Source organism: Oncorhynchus nerka, linkage group LG24 (genome assembly GCF_034236695.1).
Source record: "Oncorhynchus nerka isolate Pitt River linkage group LG24, Oner_Uvic_2.0, whole genome shotgun sequence".
Lineage (NCBI taxonomy): Eukaryota > Metazoa > Chordata > Actinopteri > Salmoniformes > Salmonidae > Oncorhynchus > Oncorhynchus nerka.
The window spans coordinates 21,051,133-21,073,108 of NC_088419.1; the positions used below are offsets into that span (position 1 = coordinate 21,051,133).

The window sequence follows — 21,976 nt, forward strand, 5'->3', positions numbered from 1 at the left end:
TTTTGAAGCGCACATCTCTTCCAATGTACAGTATGTCAGACAGATCTACTCCTCACACACTTTGTCTGTATTGCATATTTGAAAATAGTGTCCTAAATTGCTTGTTAGGCACTAAATTTGTCACTACCGAAACATAGTGAAAAAGTTGCAGTAAAGGGAGAACCATGCACAGTAGTGATCAGATTCACTTTATAAATTGTATTTGTATACAACATTTACTAAATAGTTCAAATGTGATTTTTAACTGGATTTTCAAAACCTTGACTTTCTCTCAGCACCACTGGGAGGGAGACTAGAGCAGACCCAGAAGTTCTGACACACATTTGAGCACCCCAGGACGGTCCATTTACTTTGTGCTGTTATAATTTATGCTAATGTGATTCCATTGGGGCAGTTCCCCCCTCATAGTAAATAGCTGGCAAAACAATCCAAGCAGCGGAGCTGCTGCTGCCGGCAGTCACTGAGGTTGCAAAGCAGTAAGTACCTGAATAGCTTGTTTTTAACAAAATATTTTTGAAACAGGATAATGTACATATTTACCACACTTTTATGATCATTTAAAACATAATCCATTTATCTTATTAAAAAAAAAGAAACTTGAGTAAAGTTATGTAATACAGTAATAGTACAGTACAGTAGAGTACAGTAGAGTAGGGTACAGTAGGGTACAGTACAATGCAAAAAAGTACAGGACAGTACATTATAGACATCTATTTTTGGTCCAAAAATGTCAACGTTTGGGCTCTTTATATTTCTATGTTGTCAATTGTTTCGGTTGTGACCATTTCGGTTTGGACAATTTAGACTTATTTATTTTTATTTTTATCCCCAATTTCATGGTATCCAATTGGTAGTTACAGTCCTGTCCCATTGCTGCAACTCTCGTAGGAGAGGCGAAGGTCGAGAGCCGTGCGTCGTCCTAAACACAACCCAGTCAAGCCACACTGCTTCTTGACACAACGCCCACTTAACCCAGAAGCCAGCCGCGTCAGAGGAAGCAATGTACACCTGGCGACCGTGTCAGTGTGCATTGCGCCCGGCCTGCCACAGGAGTCGCAAGTGCGCAATGAGACAGGAACATCCCTGCCGGCCAAAACCTCCCCTAGCCCGGACGATGCTGGGTCAATTGTGTGCCACCCCATGGGTCTATTTAAAGATCCGCACCTTTAAAAAAAAATGTTTGCCTAAAATTACATACCCAAATCTAACTGCCCGTAGCTCTGGTGTTTTGCGGATACTATTTAATAAAGCTGCCAGTTGAGGACTTGTGAGGCGTCTGTTTACAAACTAGACACTAATGTACTTGTCCTCTTGCCCAGTTGTGCAGTGTTAGTTTAGTCCAGGCAGCTGCTAGGACTACTCAGCACCATTTATGAGTCTGCAGATTAAAAGCTCTATCTGCGCAGGTTAAAAGCACTTTAGGAGAATATTCACCAGGCTATTAGAGCAGTCACTGCTTTAGCAGGGAGGGATTCACTGATGTAATCTTTTTTTCTATAAATATATCTTAATCTGGGAATTATGATATGATTCTCTCATGACATACAAGTTTCATAAAAAATGTTTTTTATTATGTAAATTCGTTTCAGAATGACAGTAAGCAAATTCAGTTTGCAGATGATTTTTGAATTGCTTTAGAATGCGTCAAGTCAAAGCTTGACTGTTTTTGTCCATTTATGATTTGCAATGAATATCCCATTTAAGACAATCTTATTTGTAGAGTCCCTTGACCAACATAGTTTGATATCAGTATAGAGTAACAAAAGCCCTTTATGCCTATATACACACTCAAAATGATAAACATACCAAGCAGAATTATGTTGGCAACTATAATAAAACATCTGTCAGACTATAAAAACAAATTCAAAGCGGTGTTAAAAATCAAATCAGCGTTTATTGGTCACATACATAGATTTGCAGATGTTATCGCAGGTGTGGCGAAATGCTTGTGCTTCTAGCTCCAACAGTGCAGTAACACCTAGGAAAAGGCATTACTCTGAAAGAACTCTGATGGCAAGCAGAGAGAATTATGGGTGACCTACCTACCCAAATCTGGTTGACCTAAAAGTCTAATGATGTGCAACTTCTTTTCCTATTTGGCTAAAAATGGTCAAATCATGCTTCAAACATCATGCATCCTGAGTGGAAATCGTGCTGTTCAAATCCACTGGAATCGTCACACACATATACAGTTTGAGTAAATCAATGACATATTCTTCTCACAAGGTCAGACATGATTAATGTTGGGACTATGATCCTCTCTAGGTATTTTAAAGTCAAGTAAAGGAAGGTGTACACTGGGTGTCACAAAGAGAAATTCTGAGAAAACGCTACTTAATCTTAACACTCTCAGCAAATGCCCCTGGGCATTACAGTATCGATGATTCAATTGTTATAGGCAGGCACTGACTGAATTGGTAATGCTATGGTCTTCAATGATGATCAGAGTTCCCATGCCCTTCTATTGTCATACGGGATTGGCCCATCAGCAGAAGGGTGAGGTCAACATATCCATTTGTGGTTTAACACAGGGTTTCCCGAACTCGGGCCGTTCTGTGCCATATGTCAACCGTTAAACCAGGGTTTCTCAAACTCGGGCCGTTCTGTGCCATATGTCAACCGTTAAACCAGGGTTTCTCAAACTCGGGCCGTTCTGTGCCATATGTCATCCGTTAAACCAGGGTTTCTCAAACTCGGGCCGTTCTGTGCCATATGTCAACCGTTAAACCAGGGTTTCTCAAACTCGGGCCGTTCTGTGCCATATGTCATCCGTTAAACCAGGGTTTCTCAAACTCGGGCCGTTCTGTGCCATATGTCAACCGTTAAACCAGGGTTTCCCAAACTCGGGCCGTTCTGTGCCATATGTCAACCGTTAAACCAGGGTTTCTCAAACTCTGCCCTGGGGCCCTCCCTGGATGCACCATTTGTTTTTCGGCCTAGCATTACACAGCTGATTAAAATAATCAAAGCTTGATGATGAGTTGGTTATTTGAATCGATGCAATATCTGGGAACTAAAATAAACACCTCCAATCCGAGGTCTAAACGAGTACAACATTTATCCCCCCAGCCCCCTCACAACAAACACACTAAAAACAGGCTAATGATTATGCAAAAGGCCCAAAATTTGATGTTTTTGCTCTCAGCATTAGACAGCATAAAACAGTGAGAAAAGCAGCTATACAGAAATTTGGTGAAAGGACAGCATTAAGAAATGTAGTTTGGTTTTATAACTAAACTAAGGTTCAAGGATCAAAGCAATTGGAGCTTTGAGGGATACAGGAGATCATCGCTACTTTAAACATAGTGGTTATAGAGATTACAGTGTACTATGGGCCCTCATTTGTGCAATGTAATTTGTGCAATACAGTGCAAGACACACAGATAATGCCTGTTTGAATACATTGGGTCAATATGACCCAATGATTCATGTATTTTGTTGCAGCTTGAGAGGTGGACTTGGATGTGTTGCGATGTGATTGGCCTGGACAAGCACTGGTAAAAAGCCATGGTGATGGCTAAATGTGCTGCGACCAATATCAGTTTCTGGACCTCGAGGTCACTGATGTAATCAGAACACCTGCTCTCTCAATATTCCTGGGGCACTAAGTTCCTGACAGTGCCCACCATTGATGTGAAGTAGGGGTTCAGAGCATGGCGAAGAGGCACTGTAGGAATAAGCTTATTCTGTTTAGACTATGACATACTGTATGCAGCACAAATGGAGCTAATTCCCAATCTATAAAATCAACCAATCTAGACGGTGACATCATTGATGTATTAAAAATCACTTTTAATTACACTGGGATTTTGCTCTTTTGCTTTCCAATCAAATAACCTCCAGGCAGCAAAGCCACAACAATAACAATAAACAAAATAGCACAGATTACGTAATCTGAGTAAGTGATTTTTCTAACCACGAACTGTCACCTTGTCACCAACAATCCCCTCTATACTGTATCAAGCATTAGCATTCCATCCAAGCCACCTAAACAATACAGACTGGCACATCAAATACATAGCATAATACAGAATTATTAAATTAATTTTAAATTTTTATAAATATTCCCTTCAAAAATGATAACATCTGGTAATTCAGGTATTTTTTCATCTAGTTATGTAGATCTATGGTTATATAGAGTAGTCCTTGGATGAATTACAGAAAAAGGTGTTTGGGTGAAAATCTCATTTTTTTTTAAGTTAAAATGTTCTGTTACCTAAATAACATTGTTGACTCATCTTATACTCATAACTGTGGCCAAAGCATAAATTGGAGAAAAAAATACACTAAAAATCCCACCTCAAACTTGTATCTCAAACATTAAAAATGCCTGCTATTTCCACATAGGGAATGATGTCATCCTGCCTCAATGGCTGAGCTGGCCAATCAGCGGTCTACTCACATTAATATTTGTAAAAACTTCTAATGGCCGGGGGCTGGGTTTCTACTAAGCTAACCTACGTAATTGGGGTGGCAGGTAGCCTAGTGCTTAGAGCATTGGGTCAGTAACCAAAAGGTTGTTCTTAACTGACTTGCCTAGTAAAATATATATATATATATTTTTAAGATGGTCACACCAAGGATAATTTCGCTATTTGATTTAGAACTGTAGGATCCCTGTAAAGAAAACATATATAAAATATATTTGATGAAACATTGAATTTGGCCCTTCTGCTTTTAGACCAGGATTTCTATTCATTTTTTTTTACCCATATTTAATCCCTAAAGTACTTCCATATATACTTCCATGAATTGTTTTAACTGGTACTGGGCTACCTTCAGACAAGTTTTGTGAGGCTTGTGGGCCCAGAGCAAAACAACCCACATGAATGTGTTCATGGGAGTCTCATCTTCCCATGGAGGGGTCATATTAGTTTGTAGCCCAAACCGTTCGTACGCTCCTAGACGTTTTCGTGAGCAAGGCCGACATTTGCGGATGCGGTGGGTTGAGAAGCATCCCGTGCAAAAAACATTCATTTTGATGCTGACTTTTGTTTTATGATAATTCGATTTTCGAGGGGGAAATGGACATCTACTCTAGGGGGTTCAATGACCGGTATATGCCCACACCAGTCTGTTGTTGGGTTATGCTGAAACTATTCAAAACACAGAAAAAGCAGCTTTTGAACGTACTTAATTATAACAACAAAAGTATTTCACTATTGTAATTAATTATAGGTCACATTTAATAGAAATCTGTAAACACTGGACAGTTACCTTAAATCAAATATAAAGGGCATGCTGTTCCAACAGTGCAGCGCAAGTGATTGTCATCTTGAGCGTCAATGATAGCACATAAATTAATTACAGTCCTCCCGCGCTTTTTATCGATTGTCGTTCAGCCTATACCCGCCAATAATAGGCCTACCTATTGAGCAGTTAAAACTTTTACAAGAAGCAAGAGCATGTTTCTCCGAATTCATTAGCTTATAGATCCTAGGCATCTCAATGCACATCTTGACATTTTGATCATTTCACTCACATCTACACTCAATCATTTAAAGCCTAAGTATTGTAGGCTACCTGATTTGGCTGTAGGTCTGGCGCACGTGTCCCCTCGGACCAATTGACCTCCCAGAAGCACCGACCATCCAGACAAATAGCAGCAGAAGTAGGACATCCGTGGACATAATTTCCACACTGACAGCGTTCTGGACCCAGTTGTCCAAAAGTCCAGTTTCAGAAAATAAAGGCTACAGTGAAAACGTTTTACGTGCCTCGGGCATGATCCTTGGTAGGCTACCGTTCGCGCCAAATCAATGTGAAATACTACAGACACATATACACACTGAAACATGCCACTGTATTTGATCTCACTGTCGGAAAGCAATTTCGTCTAAACCTATAAATCCTTCCACGTCAGATGGCTCGGATTTTCTCCCTATCAGTATATGTGAGCATATAGCCTACGCCCTGTTTTCCGTCTGTCAAGAGCGGATTCCGTTTGCCAGGTTAAAAGGTGAGTGCAGCTCTCAGAAATGAGAGATTCCCGTCCCTACACCCTAGCCTAAAGATAGTTACGTATTTGAGCACATGATATGATATTGCTAGGCTATAGGGCGGGAATTATTGAAAATGATCATGTGGGCTGGACTGCCTCAGAACACGTGGCTAAGGAACATACACTCTACCAAAAGTCTTGAAATACACTTTTTCATAAAGTAAATCCTATAACAATCTATCTGTTTAAACAATGGCTATTCACTATTCATTGTTTTCACAATACCATATTGACAGCAGCCTCTAGTCAAATAAAATTACTGAGTTGTAAATGTAGATGCTAAAACATTGCAATTACTACATTTTGTAATCTATGGGTAGGCTACATTAGCAGCCCACATCGGATAGAGTTTTCACAAGGCTAAACAGAGCTGTGTGCTGCTGCATGAAACACCAGCACAAACATAACTGTCACCACAATCATTCCTGATGCTTTTTAAGTAAATCCAAAAGCTATTTCCAGTAGTGAGAGGAGCACAATGTCATGGCTCTGTTGACTTCAATAGAAGACAGGAGAAGAGAAAGTTATTGTCCATCTCACAAAGGAAATGTGTATTTTGGTCTCCTCCCAATCCCCCTAGAAACAAACACAAGACACATTTTGGGAGAAGGAAAGGGTCAGTCACCTCATGAGCAGTTTAGGGTTTATGTGCCTTGTCAAGGTCACAATGTTAGTAGATGGTATACATGATCTGAAACCAGCAGGCTTGTCAAGGTCACAATGTTAGTAGATGGTATACATGATCTGAAACCAGCAGGCTTCCGGTTGTTAGTTCAGTTCCCACTTTTCATTGCCCAGCTCGGGACTTGACCCAGCAACCTTCCAGCTTCTAGATTGCCTCTGGACAACGTTCCTGTTTATTCTTGATATAAGACCGACTTAGATGTTTCGTAAGACCTGACAACACTAGTGATGGCTTGACAAATCAGGTAGTACATTTCTTAATGCCTACCATTGAGATGTTTATAGCCTACTATTTTTCCCCCTATTGTTCCCATGCTCATTCTATCATTTGAGCTCATTTTAGTAGCGTGTTCTGAGTAATCTGTTGGCCTGTGTGTCTGTGGGGGCCATTGGGCTTGGCTGGCTTTGTGTTGTTGTCAGTTGTGCTTCTACTCCAGGCTAGGAGATTTACCCTCAACTGCTTCCCACGAGGGCTAGCCTTTCGTGATTGTATTCTCGCCTGCGAACACCCGATTATTAATGATATATTATGTTTAGGTGAAGGACATAGAATAATACATTAAATGTGTGACAAAGGATGACAATGAAGGTCCCTGTGAGTGACAGCTGGTTAGTCAAGCAGCAATCATAGTGTTTGTGTGCAATGTAACTGTGTTGTAATTCTCTTTACTGATCCATGTATACTTTTCCCTTCTTGGTGATAAACTGATCAAACATTAATGCTGATAAGCTTAAAAAAGACCCTTCAACAATTTCATGTCTCCTTCAGACATGAGAGGAAAACTTCCTGAAGAGTTTATTTCCAAAATGCTACATTTTTCACATTTGTGTTAATTCACTAGAAATTATTGCATGTAACATTGCTGTTCTCATATTTTTAATTCATAGATTTTTACATGTGTAATAAAATGTTGTTGTTTTTTACACTGAGTGTACAAAACATTAAGAACACCTTCCTAATAATATTGAGTTGCACCCCCTTTTGCCCTCAGAACAGCCTCAATTTGTCAGGCCATGGACTCTACAAGGTGTTGAAAATGTTCCACAGGTATGCTGGCTGTGTTGATTCCAATGCTTCCCACAGTTGTGTAAAGTTGGCTGAATGTCCTTTGGGCTAATCAGAAAATGTATATATAGTGTCTTCAACTCCTTGTTCCACTGATATTCTTAGGGAAAGTTGTGCTTCTACATCTGCATTGCTTGCTGTCTGGGGTTTTAGGCTGGGTTTCTGTGTAAGAATTTTGTGACATCTGCTGATGTAAAAAGGGCTTTATAAATACATTTGATTTGATGATGGAGGAGTATCAGTATACTCCAGTACTCCTGATGGAGGAGTATCAGTATACTCCAGTGCTCCCAATGAAGGATTATCAGTATACTCCAGTACTCCTGATGGAGGAGTATCAGTATACTCCAGTGCTCCCAATGAAGGAGTATCAGTATACTCCAGTACTCCTGATGGAGGAGTATCAGTATACTCCAGTGCTCCCAATGAAGGAGTATCAGTATACTACAGTACTCTACTACTCGTTATGGAGGAGTATCAGTATACTCCAGTACTGCTAATGGAGGAATATCAGTACACTCCAGTAATGTTACTCCCAATCGAGGAGTATCAGTATACTCCAATACTCCTTACGGAGGAGTATCATTATACTACAGTACTCCTGATGGAGGAGTATCAGTATACTACATTACTCCTGATGGAGAAGTATCAGTACACTACAGTACTCCTGATGGAGGAGTATCTGTACACTACAGTACTCCTGATGGAGGAGTATCAGTATATTCCAGTACTCCTTATGGAATAGTATCAGTATAGTACAGTACTCCTGATGGAGCAGTATCAGTATACTACAGTACTCCTGTACTGCCTATGAAGTCTTAGTATACTCCTGATACTACTGTATCATTAGTTGATCCCTACCTGCAAACAGAATCAGGACAGAACTCTGCAAGTCTCTGAATAGGCCAAAACACAGGGAGGAGCATAGTACTATTCTGTGCCAGACTGAAATCGGATTTACAGATAAGAGAAGCACCCACTACTAAAACACAGCATCTGGTCAGACCAGGCAGAGCCATGAGGGCACGTGAACACATCTTAGGGATTGACTGTCAGCACCACAAATAGTAAAAGGGATGTAGCCATGTGGTGTTATGGACTAGGGTAGCACCACAGGGCAGTTAGAATTGTTCTGCAGCAAAGATTTGAAAGCTATTAACTTCATGTTCACTGATGCATATGTACAGTACAAGCGTCATGATATTAACTTTTCTGTTATGTGGCATTCATTATCTGCTTCAGATTATGTTATGTGAGATTTTTATGAACAGGAAGCTAGGGTTAGGGTTGTGGTTGTGGCAAAGGTTAGAGTTGAACTTGGGTTGAGACGAGTGTACCTCCGACTACATCGAGTTGCGGTCAGTCGATACGAGGAAACAGTCAGTGGTTGTATTTGACTAATGTTTTATTAAAAAGTGTGGATTTCAGCAAACAAAGAAAGGACCACAGCTACAGAGGACCAACATAGGTACATGGCAAGGGTTTTAGAATTTAAAAACATTTAAAGTAGGGGAGAGTGGGGTAAGTTCAGACATTTTTTACATTCAGAATCACTCAGTCAATGGAAATATAGTATTCTTTCTAAAAAAAAATATTTATATATATGGGGCTCCCGAGTGGTGCAGCGGTCTGGCACTGCATCTCAGTGCTGGAGGTGTCATTACAGACCCTGGTTCGATTCCAGGCTGTATCCCAACCGGCTGTGATTGGGAGTCCCATAGGGCGGCGCACAATTGCCCTAGCATCGTCCAGGTTAGGGTTTGGCCAGGGTAGGCCGTCATTTTAAATAAGAACAGACTTGCCTAGTTAAATAAAATACAAATATATATATTTCAGGATGTTGTGTATCCCTGGAAATAATCAGAATTAATGTAAACATTACAGTTTTGAAAACAGCTTGTCCCAAAAAAGTGATCTCTTGGCACAAATTACCACAGGGTAAGTTAAGCCACCTACACATTTCTGTACTGAATGAAATATTACCACTACCTTTTTAAAACTATGTCCATCTCTATTTCCCAAAAACTTCCTCTTGCATCACCCCTTGGTAGAACACCCTTACATTTTCTCAACTTACCATTGGCTCAATTTACCACATGGCCATTGGCTCTACAAACCTAACCCCAAACATTTACATTTACATTTTACATTTAAGTCATTTAGCAGACGCTCTTATCCAGAGCGACAGCCCACACAGCTACAAGGATGCACTTTCATGCTAGGTTTAGGATCTCATATTGTAACTTATATTGACCCCAACTGATGTATAGAACACTTTTAAATTATCTACTTTGGTTTACTTTAGAAAGAAGCCTCATGAAACCACTAACACAAATTAATTTGACTTGGTGAAAATCTGCTTTTTGGACCTAATATGCTGACCACTTTTCTTCCTTCACAGACATCATGAAATTATGACCTCCCACTCGGCACACACTGGTTGAATCAATGTTGTTTCCACATAATTTAAATTAAATGACTTTGAACAAACTTGGAATAGACGTTGAATTGACATCTGTGCTCCATGTGCTCTTCCTAAATATTTGGTAAAATGATACATTTTGTGTATGGTTTCATAGAAACAACCTACTGGGCACAAACTGGTTGAATCAACGTTGTTTCAATGTAATTTGTCAATGTATTGTGATGTGGAAAATACATTGTATTTCAAAAAAGTAATCAATTGTTGTTTTGAGGGGCATATTTCAACCACAGGATTGTCATCATGGTAACCAAATTTCAACATAATTTAAAAAATGTACCTTTAGAACAATCTTCAATCTGTCCACTAGCAAAAACAAAAAACTAGCAGGCAAAAAAAACTGTAGGCTGGGCAGCACCTCCTACTGAAGAATTTATCTATCTAGAGCTACCCTTTGGTCTCCCATCAAGGGCTCCCATCCCAGCCCTGCTTAGCTATGATATTGTTGCTGACTAATAGCAATGTGCTATCTTTAGAATGATTGTTAAGCAGTCTCCACTTAAAAACTAGATAGATTCACTGATGCTATCAAAGTCATTCCATAGGGTAGGTTTAACAGAGCAAATGAAATGTGGCCATACTGTATCACTCATATACTGTCTCATCAATGATATTATTTAGGCCTACAAAGCATTTGTAAAGTCATCAACAGCTATTGTTTCAATTCAACCCAGAATTTAAAAAATTATAGACAAAACAAAATATGTAAGGATATTTAGTGATATTGAATTGTGTTTGGTTGTCAACACAACCAAATGTCCATTTTTTTAGGAGATGTATATTTTGCATGTATTGTTCCATCTGTGCCATGGACTTAGCCTGGCTTTAATTCCAGTTTGTCTACAAATTAATAATTGTTTTGTTTGATTCACATCTCCATCTCAACCAACAATCTAAGTATATGAATAGGACCAAATCAAACTTTATTTAAAGTGTATGTAAAGTTTGATTTGATTTGGTCCTCTTCTTTAACTAAGATTGTTGGTTGAGATGGAGATGTGACTCCAACAAAACAGTTATTAATTTGTAGACAAACTGGAATTAAAGTCAGTGGCACAGATGGAACAATCCAAGCAGAAGATACATCTCTGAAATACAACAAATAGCCTATTACTTTTTCGACAAGTTAACTAATTATAAAAGTTAAAGAATGGTATTAAGCCAGTGGCTCAGATGAAACTATCCAAGCAGTAGATAAAGCTCCTTTCAATGTTGATATTTGGTTGCTTTGTCAACCAAACACAATTCAATATGACTTTCGTTATAAAGTAAAGTTAAGGCTTTCCTACAAACTAATGTAACATTCAACCCTAAAATGAGAAACCCATCCACGGCCACATTGAGGTTAATGTAACTATACATTTCTTCTTCTGTAATCATATAAAGTGTGCATGTTCAAGATATCATGCATAGGTCATCACAGGTCTGTGGAAATCTTCACAATTGCTGTAATAATCTCTGCAGAATCTCGAACGGCATTGATCACTTGCACCATGTACTTTTAATGTAATCTCAACTGCAATTCATGATAACACATTAATCTGTTGTATAAATAAACAAATGATCTTATTCCAATTTGAAGTTTTAAATGGTTGAAAGTGCAGTGATAGCCATTTAGTTGACTAAACAAAAAATCAGACATTTTTTTTCCATTGGAATTTGGTTGTGCTTTTAGATGGTTGAAAGCATAATGATAACACATTGGAATTTGGTTGTGCTTTTAGATGGTTGACACATTGGAAATTCAACTATCTTTTGTCTGTCTTCTTGAGTGGGTCAACGTAGGTTGTAATCTCATTGATCAATGGCTCAACCAAATATTACCCAATTATCTACGTTGAAATGATGTTGTGTGCCCAGTGAGAAGGGTGGCTCAACTTACCCCACTCTCGTATCAACTGACAGTGACCCAATGTAGTCGGAGGTACATTCCGCCCACAGTCTCCACTCAACTCCATTGATGTGATGTGGAGTTGAGAAAAACTTAGGTAGTGTTGAAATGAGATGTGGATATGAAGTTAGGGTTGTGGTAGAGGGTTAGAGTTGTACTGGCATGTGGACATGAAGTTAGGGTTGTGGTAGAGGGTTAGAGTTGAACTGGCATGTGGACATGAAGTTAGGGTTGTGGTAGAGGGTTAGAGTTGAACTGGCATGTGGACATGAAGTTAGGGTTGTGGTAGAGGGTTAGAGTTGAACTGGCATGTGGACATGAAGTTAGGGTTGTGGTAGAGGGTTAGAGTTGAACTGGCATGTGGACATGAAGTTAGGGTTGTGGTAGAGGGTTAGAGTTGAACTGGCATGTGGACATGAAGTTAGGGTTGTGGTAGAGGGTTAGAGTTGAACTGGCATGTGGACATGAAGTTAGTGTTGTGGTAGAGGGTTAGAGTTGAACTGGCATGTGGACATGAAGTTAGGGTTGTGGTAGAGGGTTAGAGTTGAACTGGCATGTGGACATGAAGTTAGGGTTGTGGTAGAGGGTTAGAGTTGAACTGGCATGTGGACATGAAGTTAGGGTTGTGGTAGAGGATTAGAGTTGAACTGGCATGTGGACATGAAGTTAGGGTTGTGGTTGAGGGTTAGATTTGAACTGTATTTATTTGATTTATTTCACCTTTATTTAACCAGGTAGGCTAGTTGAGAACAAGTTCTCATTTACAACTGCGACCTGGCCAAAATAAAGCAAAGCAGTTCGACACATACAACAACACAGAGTTACACATGGAATAAACAAACATACAAATAACACAGTAGGAAAAAAAGTATATATACAGTGTGTGCAAATGAGGTAAGATAAGGGAGGTAAGATAATAAAATAGGTCATAGTGGCGAGGTAATTATGATATAGCAATGAAACACTGGAGTGATAGATGTGCAGAAGATGAATGTGCAAGTAGAGATACTGGGGTGCAAAGGAGCTAAATAAATACAGTATGGGGATGAGGCAGTTGGATGGGCTTACAGATTTACAGATGGTTTATGTACAGGTGCAATGATCTGTGAGCTGCTCTGACAGCTGGTGCTTGAAGTTAGTGAGGGAGTGAAGAGGGAGTGAAGAGTCTCCAGCTTCAGCGATTTTTGCAGTTTGTTCCAGTCACTGGCAGCAGAGAACTGGAAGGAAAGGTGGCCGAATGAGGAATTGGCTTTGGTGGTGACCAGTGTAATATACCTGCTGGAGCGCGTGCTGCGGGTGGGTGCTGCTATGGTGACCAGTGAACTGAGATAAGGTGGGGATTTACCTAGCAAAGACTTGTAGATGACCTGGAGCCAGTGGGTTTGGCGATGAGTATGAAGCGAGGGCCAGCCAATGAGAGCATACAGGTCACAATGGTGGGTAGTATATGGGGCTTTGGTGACAAAACAGATGGCAATGTGATTGACTGCATCCAATTTGTTGAGTAGATTGTTAGAGGCATGTGGACATGAAGATAGGGTTGTGGTTGAGGGTTAGAGTTGAACTGGCACGTGGACATGAATTTAGGGTTGTGGCTGAGGGTTAGATTTGAACTGGCAAGTGCAACCCTAACTCTAACTTCAACCCTAACTCTAACTTTAACTCTAACTTCAACCCTAACCCTTGCTTCATGTCCAGATCTCTGTTCAAGCCTAACCTTAGCTTCAACCAACCCTAACCCAGTATTCAAGTTATCAGGAAGTAAGATATAGTCTTTCTCAATGACAGCAGTGTTCGCTACAGTTTCTATGCAAGGTGCAGTATGTAGTATTATAGCACCACCACCTGCTGTTTGAGAGCAATGGCACAAGATTACAGAGAACACGTCTAGTTGGATTTCATCTGAAAGAACCTTCTATTGCATACTTCTTTTCAACCAATAGAGGGCAGCATGGTCTAAAACATCACTGAATTGTATCTAGTGGATCAAGCTGGTGAGGCAGTGATTTATATATACACGTCCTTGTGGCGAAGTTTAACCAAAAATGTTGTATTGTGCAAGAATTTTTAGTGGAGATTTGTTTTGCAGAAATGCCTACCTGATAAATTACCTGATGGCAAAGTCTTTTTTTATTTCCAATTTTATAATTTTAATCATTTAAATGTAAAAAAATTAGCAATACACAATTGATTGGATTCATATAGCTCTTTTAGAGATGCTTAAAGTGATTTACGCATCGGGAAAACTCACCTTATCTACTGCCGCTGTCAAAAAAGGAGCACATAACTGGGTGATGCCACGGCAGCCATTTTGTTTCAGAAAGCTCACCAACACATCAGCTATTTACATTTACATTTACATTTAAGTCATTTAGCAGACGCTCTTATCCAGAGCGACTTACAAATCACAGATGTAAGGAAAGCCACATCTTCACCCATGACATAAAGAACTTAGAATGCTGTTGCCGTTATGTCATAGCATGTGTGGCAGTTTTATTTTAGAACTGACAGATTTTGCCCCACTTCACCAATCGCTTCTCCACACACAGAATTAATCTGGATTTGGTTAGTGGAAGATTGCAGCACTTGATGCAAAGCCAACCGCATGACATTACATAAAGGGTTTTTCTATCTCTCTTCATTAGAAGTTAATCTGCACTAACCAACTGTCAACTGATGATGATGGTTCAGTTAAATATGACAGTGTGAGTATGGCATAATACAGTCCCATACAATACACTGAGTGTACAAAACATTAAGAACACCTTCCTAATATTGAGGTGCACCCCCTTTTGCCCTCAGAACAGCTTCAATTTGTCGGGGAATGGAGTCTACAAGGTGTCGAAAGCGTTCCACAGGGATGCTGACCCATGTTGACTCCAATGCCTACTCAATTTGGCTGGACGTCCTTTGGATGGTGGACCAATCTTGATGCACATGGGAAATTGTTGAGCGTGAAAAACCCAGCAGCATTGCAGTTCTTGACACCAACCGGTGCGCCTGGCACCTACTACCATACCCTGTTTAAAGGCACTTAAATATTTTGTCTTGCCCATTCACCCTCTGAATGGCACACATACACAATCCATGTCTCAAGTCTTAAAAATCCTTCTTTAACCTGTCTCCTCCCCTTCATCTACACTGATTTGAAGTGGATTTAACAAGTGACATCAATAAGGGATAATAGCTTTCACCCGGACACACCTGGTCAGTCTATGACATGGAAAGAGCAGGTGTTCATAATGTTTTGTGCACTCAGTCGATCTACTGGATTCCCTCTGGAAAACCCACATCATGGTTCTATGAGTATTATATCAGCTAAACTATTGAACATATATCTGATTATTAATCTGTGGAGTAGAGGGAATTTTTGTTGGCAATTTTCCAACACAGACACACACACACACACAGAGAAAAGGAGTTGCCTACTCATAAATAGTTATGCCCTGCATAACTGTCACATTTCTGGGAAGGGTCTTGGTGGGTAAACTTTTGTGTGAATTTGTAGTGTGGATTAGATTGCCATGGAAGGGTAGTGGAACTCTGTATCCCTGGACCCACCTCCCCGTGTGTGACTGAGTTACTATGAGGGGGACAGACAGCGGTCAGCTGATGGGACAACAATAGACAACAACCTGCCATCTATACACAGATTACATAATGTAACATGCATCACTGTAACCTAGCAGGCAACTGTTCTTTCTCTGAAGACAGAGGACAGAGGGTCAAACTGAGTTGCGGTTCGATGACATTTTTCTGCTGAATGTCTCAGCCAAGACCCCTGACATCTATGATGTTCAGTATGTCAACTACCAGGCCTTGCTTGACTGGTCAATGCTAGGTCAGATATATCCTGCTGAAAGGGATACTACTGACTTTTTCCACATTTTGTTGTGTTACCGCCTGAATTAAAAATGGATTAAATTGAGATTTTGTGTTACTGGCCTCTACACGATGCCATATAATTTCGCAATGGAATTATTTATACATTTATAAAAAATTCAAAGCTGAAATGTCTAGAGTCAATAAGTATTCAACTCCTTTGTTATGGCAAGCCTAATTAAGTTCAGGAGTAAAAATGTGCTTAACAAGTAAACATAATATGTTACACGGACTCACTCTGTGTGCAATAATAGTGTTAAACATGATTTTTAAATGACTACCCCATCTCTGTACCCCACACATACAATTATCAGTTGAATAGTGAATTTCAAGCCAGTGACTACAAAGATACAGGCGTCCTTCCTAACTCAGTTGCCGGAGAGGAAGAAACCGCTCAGGGATTTCACCATGAGGCCAATAGTTATTTTAAAACAGTTACAGAGTTTCATGGCTGTGATAGGAGCTCACTGAGGATGGAACAACAACATTCTAGTTACTCCACAACACTAACATACTGTACATTACATTGTGAAAAGAAGGAAGCCTGTAGAGAATACACATTTTCCAAAACATACATCCTGTTTGCAATAAGGCAGTAAAGTAATACTGCAAAAAATATGGCATGAAACTTTTTGGCCTGAATACAAAGCATTATATTTGGGGCAAATCCAACATAACACATCACTGAGTATCACTCTTCATATTTTCAACCATGCTGGTGGCTGCATCATGTTATGGGTATGCTAGTCATCGGTAAGGACTAAGGAGAATCCTAGAGGAAAACTTGGTTCAGTATGCTTTGCAACAGACACTGGGAGACAAATTCACCTTTCAGCAGGACAATTACCTAAAACACAAGGCCAAATATACATTGCCTACCAAGACGACATTGAATGTTCCTAAGTGGCCTAGTTATAGTTTTGAAAATCTATGGCAAGACTTGAAAATGGTTCTAGCAATTATCAACAACCAACTAGACAGAGCTGGAATATTTTTTAAAGAATAATGGGAAAATCCAAATTTGCAAAGCTCTTCAAGACTTGCTCAGAAAGACTCAAAGCTGTAATCGCGGATTCTAACATATATTGAATCAGGGTATATTAGTGTTTTGTTTTCTATAATATATATATTTTTAAATAGCTTTTTTCTTCCACCTTGACATTACACAGTATTTTGTGGTATTCGTTGACAAAAAATATAAATAAAATCCCTTTTATTCCCACTTCGTAACACAACAAAATGTGGAAAAAGTCATGAGCTGTGAATACTGTCTGAAGGCAATGTATGAGCAACTGTACTGTAGCTCCACCACAGGAGGTTGGTGGCACTGTAATTGGGGAGAACATGCTTATGGTAATGACTGGAGCGGCATTGGGGAATGGTGTCACATCAAACACATGGTTTCCACGTGTTTGAAGCCGTTCGCGCCATTCCGGACATTATTATGAGCCATTCTCCCCTCAGCAGCCTCCTGTGAGCTCCACTATGTTGTAATGATATGCTGTAATATATAGGCACATATGGCAGCAGTGCGCTGTGTAGGTGGTGGCAGCTTAGACGTTCTCACTGAGGCTAATTTAATTTGATTTGTTTGGGGATTTAAATGTTCTCTGAATGCGCTCCAAAATATATATATTACAGATAGACGGATGTATGTCACATGGGAAGATTGTCTCCGATATAAATTATTCTTAGAAGTTAAGATTGACAGTAAAATGATCTCATAGTCCTTAGTCCTGAGTAACGCTGTCTCATCCATAAGGAAACAATGTCATAATCCAGCCAGGGTTGCAAAATTCCAGTAACTTTCTCCAAATTCCCAGGGTTTCCAGAAATCCTGGTTGGAGAATTCCGGATTTCCTGCATATCACCTCCTGATTCAGGAAATTTTCTAACTGGGATTTTTGGAAAACCTGGGAATGTTGTGAAAATTACCGTAACTACCTCCAGCATTTAACTACCTCCAGCATTTAACTACCTCCAGCATTTAAAATAAAATGTTTCTTAGACTGACAGCATCTGTATGGTCATGAATTATTCTCAAACACTTTTACTGCAAACTTGTTTTTAGTTTAAAGCCTTTATTTATAAAATCTGCTCCAAAAAGGATACATTCTTAATATTTGATGCAACAATAATCAGCCGTAGTTGTGCAGCTTGTGGACAAGCATCTGCGTGAGGTGGTTTGCATTGGTTAAGCATTTGTCCAACATGCTGACATATCTACAGCGGCAATATGGATGCAAGAGCTTCGTGCGTTCTGATGAGTGACATCACAGCCTAGTAAATCCAGCTCATGCTTGTGGCTACCTACATACTACATACAGTACCATGTTTACGAATATATTGGTTGGCTAGAATACTGGCTAGAAAACTTGCACAAAGCGATATGTAGTCACTCGTAATCCAAACAGTCAATCAAACAAACAAACAGAAAAAATATAGCTGTGGCGTGGAACCACAGCCATAAAAAAAAACAGTTCACTTAAGGCTGTTCAAGTTCATTACATCACTGATAATGCTTCATGATAGTTCACATAAGCATTCATAAATGGTATCCATCCTCACAATTTCTGTGACCACTGACCTCATAAGAAATTCGGGAACTGCAGCCACTCTGAAAAATCTATCCAGTCTCATTGTTTTTAACATCTTAAGGTATAATGGAATATGAGTCTATCAGTGCACTAAAAAGTAATTATGTAAGTGAAGTGAAAGGCCAAAAATGAATGAATAAATACATAGGTTAATAATGAATAGATAATGAAATACTGTATCTATGTGAATCTTTTTCATGATAATTCCATCTGGTATTATGTCGGTTTACATTTTTGTGTGGTTTTCTCAATCATTATCAACTGTTAAAAAGAATAACACTTGGTGTATTCCTAGAAGACACAAGTCTGTGGCTGTGTTTCAATGTGCTCATTAGCAATTGGTGCTTGCACTCACACTGATCTGTCAAATAAACGTGGTTTAGAGGTCAAACCCTCACATTATAGAGCAAGCTTTCTGTTTTCTGGTTAAAGAGGCAAGCTTGGGCAACACTTAGTCCATTCCAGATGTACATATGCTGTCAGTATTACAGATATTGTTTCCCTGCTTTGACAGTACCATGAAGATAAAACAGCATTGATTCCAGAGATCAATTTGAAATAAATAGGAGAAGAGCAGGTAGGTAGTCCATCGTAGTTTGTTGCTTGGACCTGCATGGTTGTGTAAATCGTTTATATAGAGAAAGTAGGAAAGCTGTACAGTTGAGTCAAGTAGTAAGATGGTTGTAGCTAATGGTGTGAGGATAGTATGGTGTTATCCATCCAGGGATCTGGGAAATCCTTTGTGAGATCTGCCGTTATGCACCCAGGTGTTAAGATATGGAGGTCATTACCACTTTGAGTCATTATCAGAGTCCAATAGCTGTCCTGTTTTATCTGGTACAGTAAACACCAGTAGATTGTCTCTCTGCTGACTGTACCAGGACCATCTGGGAGAGCCTCAGCAGTATGCAGACCAGTATATGAGGTTAAAGATAATGTAGGATCCTGGAAAGATCATGCGGGAGTAGGTGTCTATGGCGTGGGTGTTCTGCATGAGGCTGAAGCTGCGGAAGCGCGCTTTCTTCTTGGTTCCCGTGGACTCATTGTCCAGGGATAGGTGCACCACCATGTGCTCTTGCTTCTCTGGGGTGTCCTCGGGAGCGTCAGCCCTGGTGTATCCGGCCAGGCTGTTGGTGTCGGCCTCGCTGTAGGTCCCGTCGCCATCTACCATCACGGTCCCGGTGTGGGACATGCCACAGGTGCAGGGGAGTGACTGTATGGCAGAGAGAAATAGAGAGAGGTGGGGGTTGAGGGAGAGAGAGCAAGAAAAATAGAGAGATCAGAGTAGGAAAAACGCTGAAAGGACTCAAAGTTCAGTGTGGTATGATGAGGATCCTTACCTGTTCTCTGGCTAGGCTCAGGGACTGTCGAGCAGTGGAGAGAAAGTGAGATGACATTTAAACAAATGTAGGCACACATGACTAAATCGCTTTGGATAAAAGCATCTGCTGAAAGGCATATTTATTTATTTATTAGAGAAAGAGAGATCAGAGTAGGAAAAATGCTGAAAGGACATAAAAAAAACAGCAGTACAGTGTGGTATGATAGGATGGGGGCCCTTACCCGCTCTCTGGCCTTTTCCCTAAGCTTCCGATCTTTTCCGTCCCTCACCGTCGTCAAGTAGTTGACGGCAGCATATTCCAACACCGATAGGAACACAAACACAAAACTGACCCAGAGGTAAATGTCCACAGCTTTGATGTAGGAAACCCTGGGCATGGAGGCGTTGACTCCAGTGATGATGGTGGACATGGTGAGCACCGTGGTGATACCTGGAGCACAGTACAACATCTGTGTGAGCACAAGACTGAAGGAAGTATCCTCATATAGATATGAACCAACGGATCCACACTCTTAGAGAAAAGGATCTTCAAATGGTTCTCCAGAGGGACAGCTGAAGGATGTTTTATGTTTTAGGTTGAATGTTTTTTTTCTAAGAGTGTAACTTACCTAGTGAGACCCTGGCCGGTACGGCCCGGCGGTCGATCCAGAAAGACACCCAGGACAACATGACCATCAGAGTGGCAGGGAAGTAGGTCTGCAGCAGGAAGAAGAAGATGTGGCGTCGCAGGGTGAAGTTGATGTACAGACGGTTGTACCAGCCTGGAGAGAAGAGGACAAAGACACGTGAGGAATCACCATAAATATGAAAATGGGTTATGTTTCTCTGAAGAACCTAAGAGCAGATGTATTTGTACAACTATGTACTGTATAGGGATACAGTGAAATTGTCACATGCAAAAATCCATACAAACTGTTGTGCTACAATATATTCAAATGTTGACTATTAATATCCTGCAACATGGAGTCAATTTTTGTACAGTATGTGTGATTTGTATACAGTACATATTATCATCAGACCCTAAAACCTGATTTGTGGATCTACCTGTGCTGCTGTAAAAAGCCAGTCTAGAGGTAGTGTGAAACTTCTGGATGAGGAACTGAGACAGAGAGATTCTGTCGTCGGTGCTCAGGGACTCATCCCCACTCTTCCAGTACAGCATGAGGTCCTCATCCGTGTAAGCATCTGGAGATAACAGACATGGATTTCAAATTAAAATCTGCCAGATTTTTTGTACCACCACACCAAATCCCTTTTTAAACACAGTGTGAGGCAGTAAGAGTCCCACTACTCACAGCTCTCTAGCTCTAATGTGCAGGTCTGTGAATCCAGAGGGAAACGACTGAAGTCCATGTTACAGGCAGCAGTAACCGTCACCCTGGACACAACATACCCACGATGACGCAAACATAACACATCAACATGCTACATCCTCTATGAGATTGGGTAAATGTCTGCTGGGAAAATTTGGATCAACTGAGTTCTGTGCTGCCATCATAGAAATGTCGCCGTTACACTTCTGAAGAACGTGGAGATGGACACAAAAGGAGTCTAGGAACAGCAGCAGCTTACATCCTCACCTAAGGCTGTAGAGCACGTGTCCATCTGGGAACACCCTGAGCATGATGTTCTCTGTGGTGGTGTCGTGGATGAACGACCTCTTGGAGTGGACGAAGAACACATCAGGCACCCAGATCTTCTTGACCAGGCGCCCGTCGAACGTCATGCTCTTATTGGTTGTGCTGGGAAAGGACAGCCTCTCGTCTTTCCAGTAGTGCCTCAGATAAAGGGTCATAGTGAAGTCCTGCAGGTCACCAAAACAAAAAGAGATAGCTTTTGGATTAACTTGTTGGTTGGTTGCAGCCTTGTATAAATCCTCTGAACCCTTTTCTGGACTGAGAGTTCTAAATTGAACCATTGTATATACTGGCATTGCTGCGGAAAGTAGGGGTGCTGAGGGTGCCCCATGAAAAATCAGAATTTAAAAAATATTACTAATAAAACTTTTTTTTTTAAATAAAAAAAATCTCA

General features: G+C 40.3%; 2 protein-coding genes across 2 annotated transcripts in view; both read right to left on the reverse strand.

Moving 5' to 3' along the window:
* LOC115107652 (gamma-aminobutyric acid receptor subunit rho-1-like) overlaps positions 1–5,974 on the reverse strand; it is a 33,460-nt gene extending 27,486 nt beyond the window's left edge. Inside the window, exon 1 of the mRNA XM_029631132.2 lies at positions 5,524–5,974. Within this exon, the coding sequence (XP_029486992.1) occupies positions 5,524–5,630 (107 nt within the window). The 5' untranslated portion in view covers positions 5,631–5,974. The remainder of the gene's footprint in view (positions 1–5,523) is intronic.
* Positions 5,975–18,076: 12,102 nt separating this feature from the next.
* Positions 18,077–21,976, reverse strand: part of LOC115107653 (gamma-aminobutyric acid receptor subunit rho-2-like) — a 44,365-nt gene continuing 40,465 nt past the window's right edge. Inside the window, exons 4-10 of the mRNA XM_029631133.2 lie at positions 21,526–21,749; positions 21,241–21,323; positions 20,990–21,130; positions 20,554–20,706; positions 20,167–20,375; positions 19,944–19,967; positions 18,077–19,816 (exon numbers count right to left, since the gene is read on the reverse strand). Coding sequence (XP_029486993.1) covers positions 19,502–19,816; positions 19,944–19,967; positions 20,167–20,375; positions 20,554–20,706; positions 20,990–21,130; positions 21,241–21,323; positions 21,526–21,749 — 1,149 coding nt within the window. The 3' untranslated portion in view covers positions 18,077–19,501. The remainder of the gene's footprint in view (positions 19,817–19,943; positions 19,968–20,166; positions 20,376–20,553; positions 20,707–20,989; positions 21,131–21,240; positions 21,324–21,525; positions 21,750–21,976) is intronic.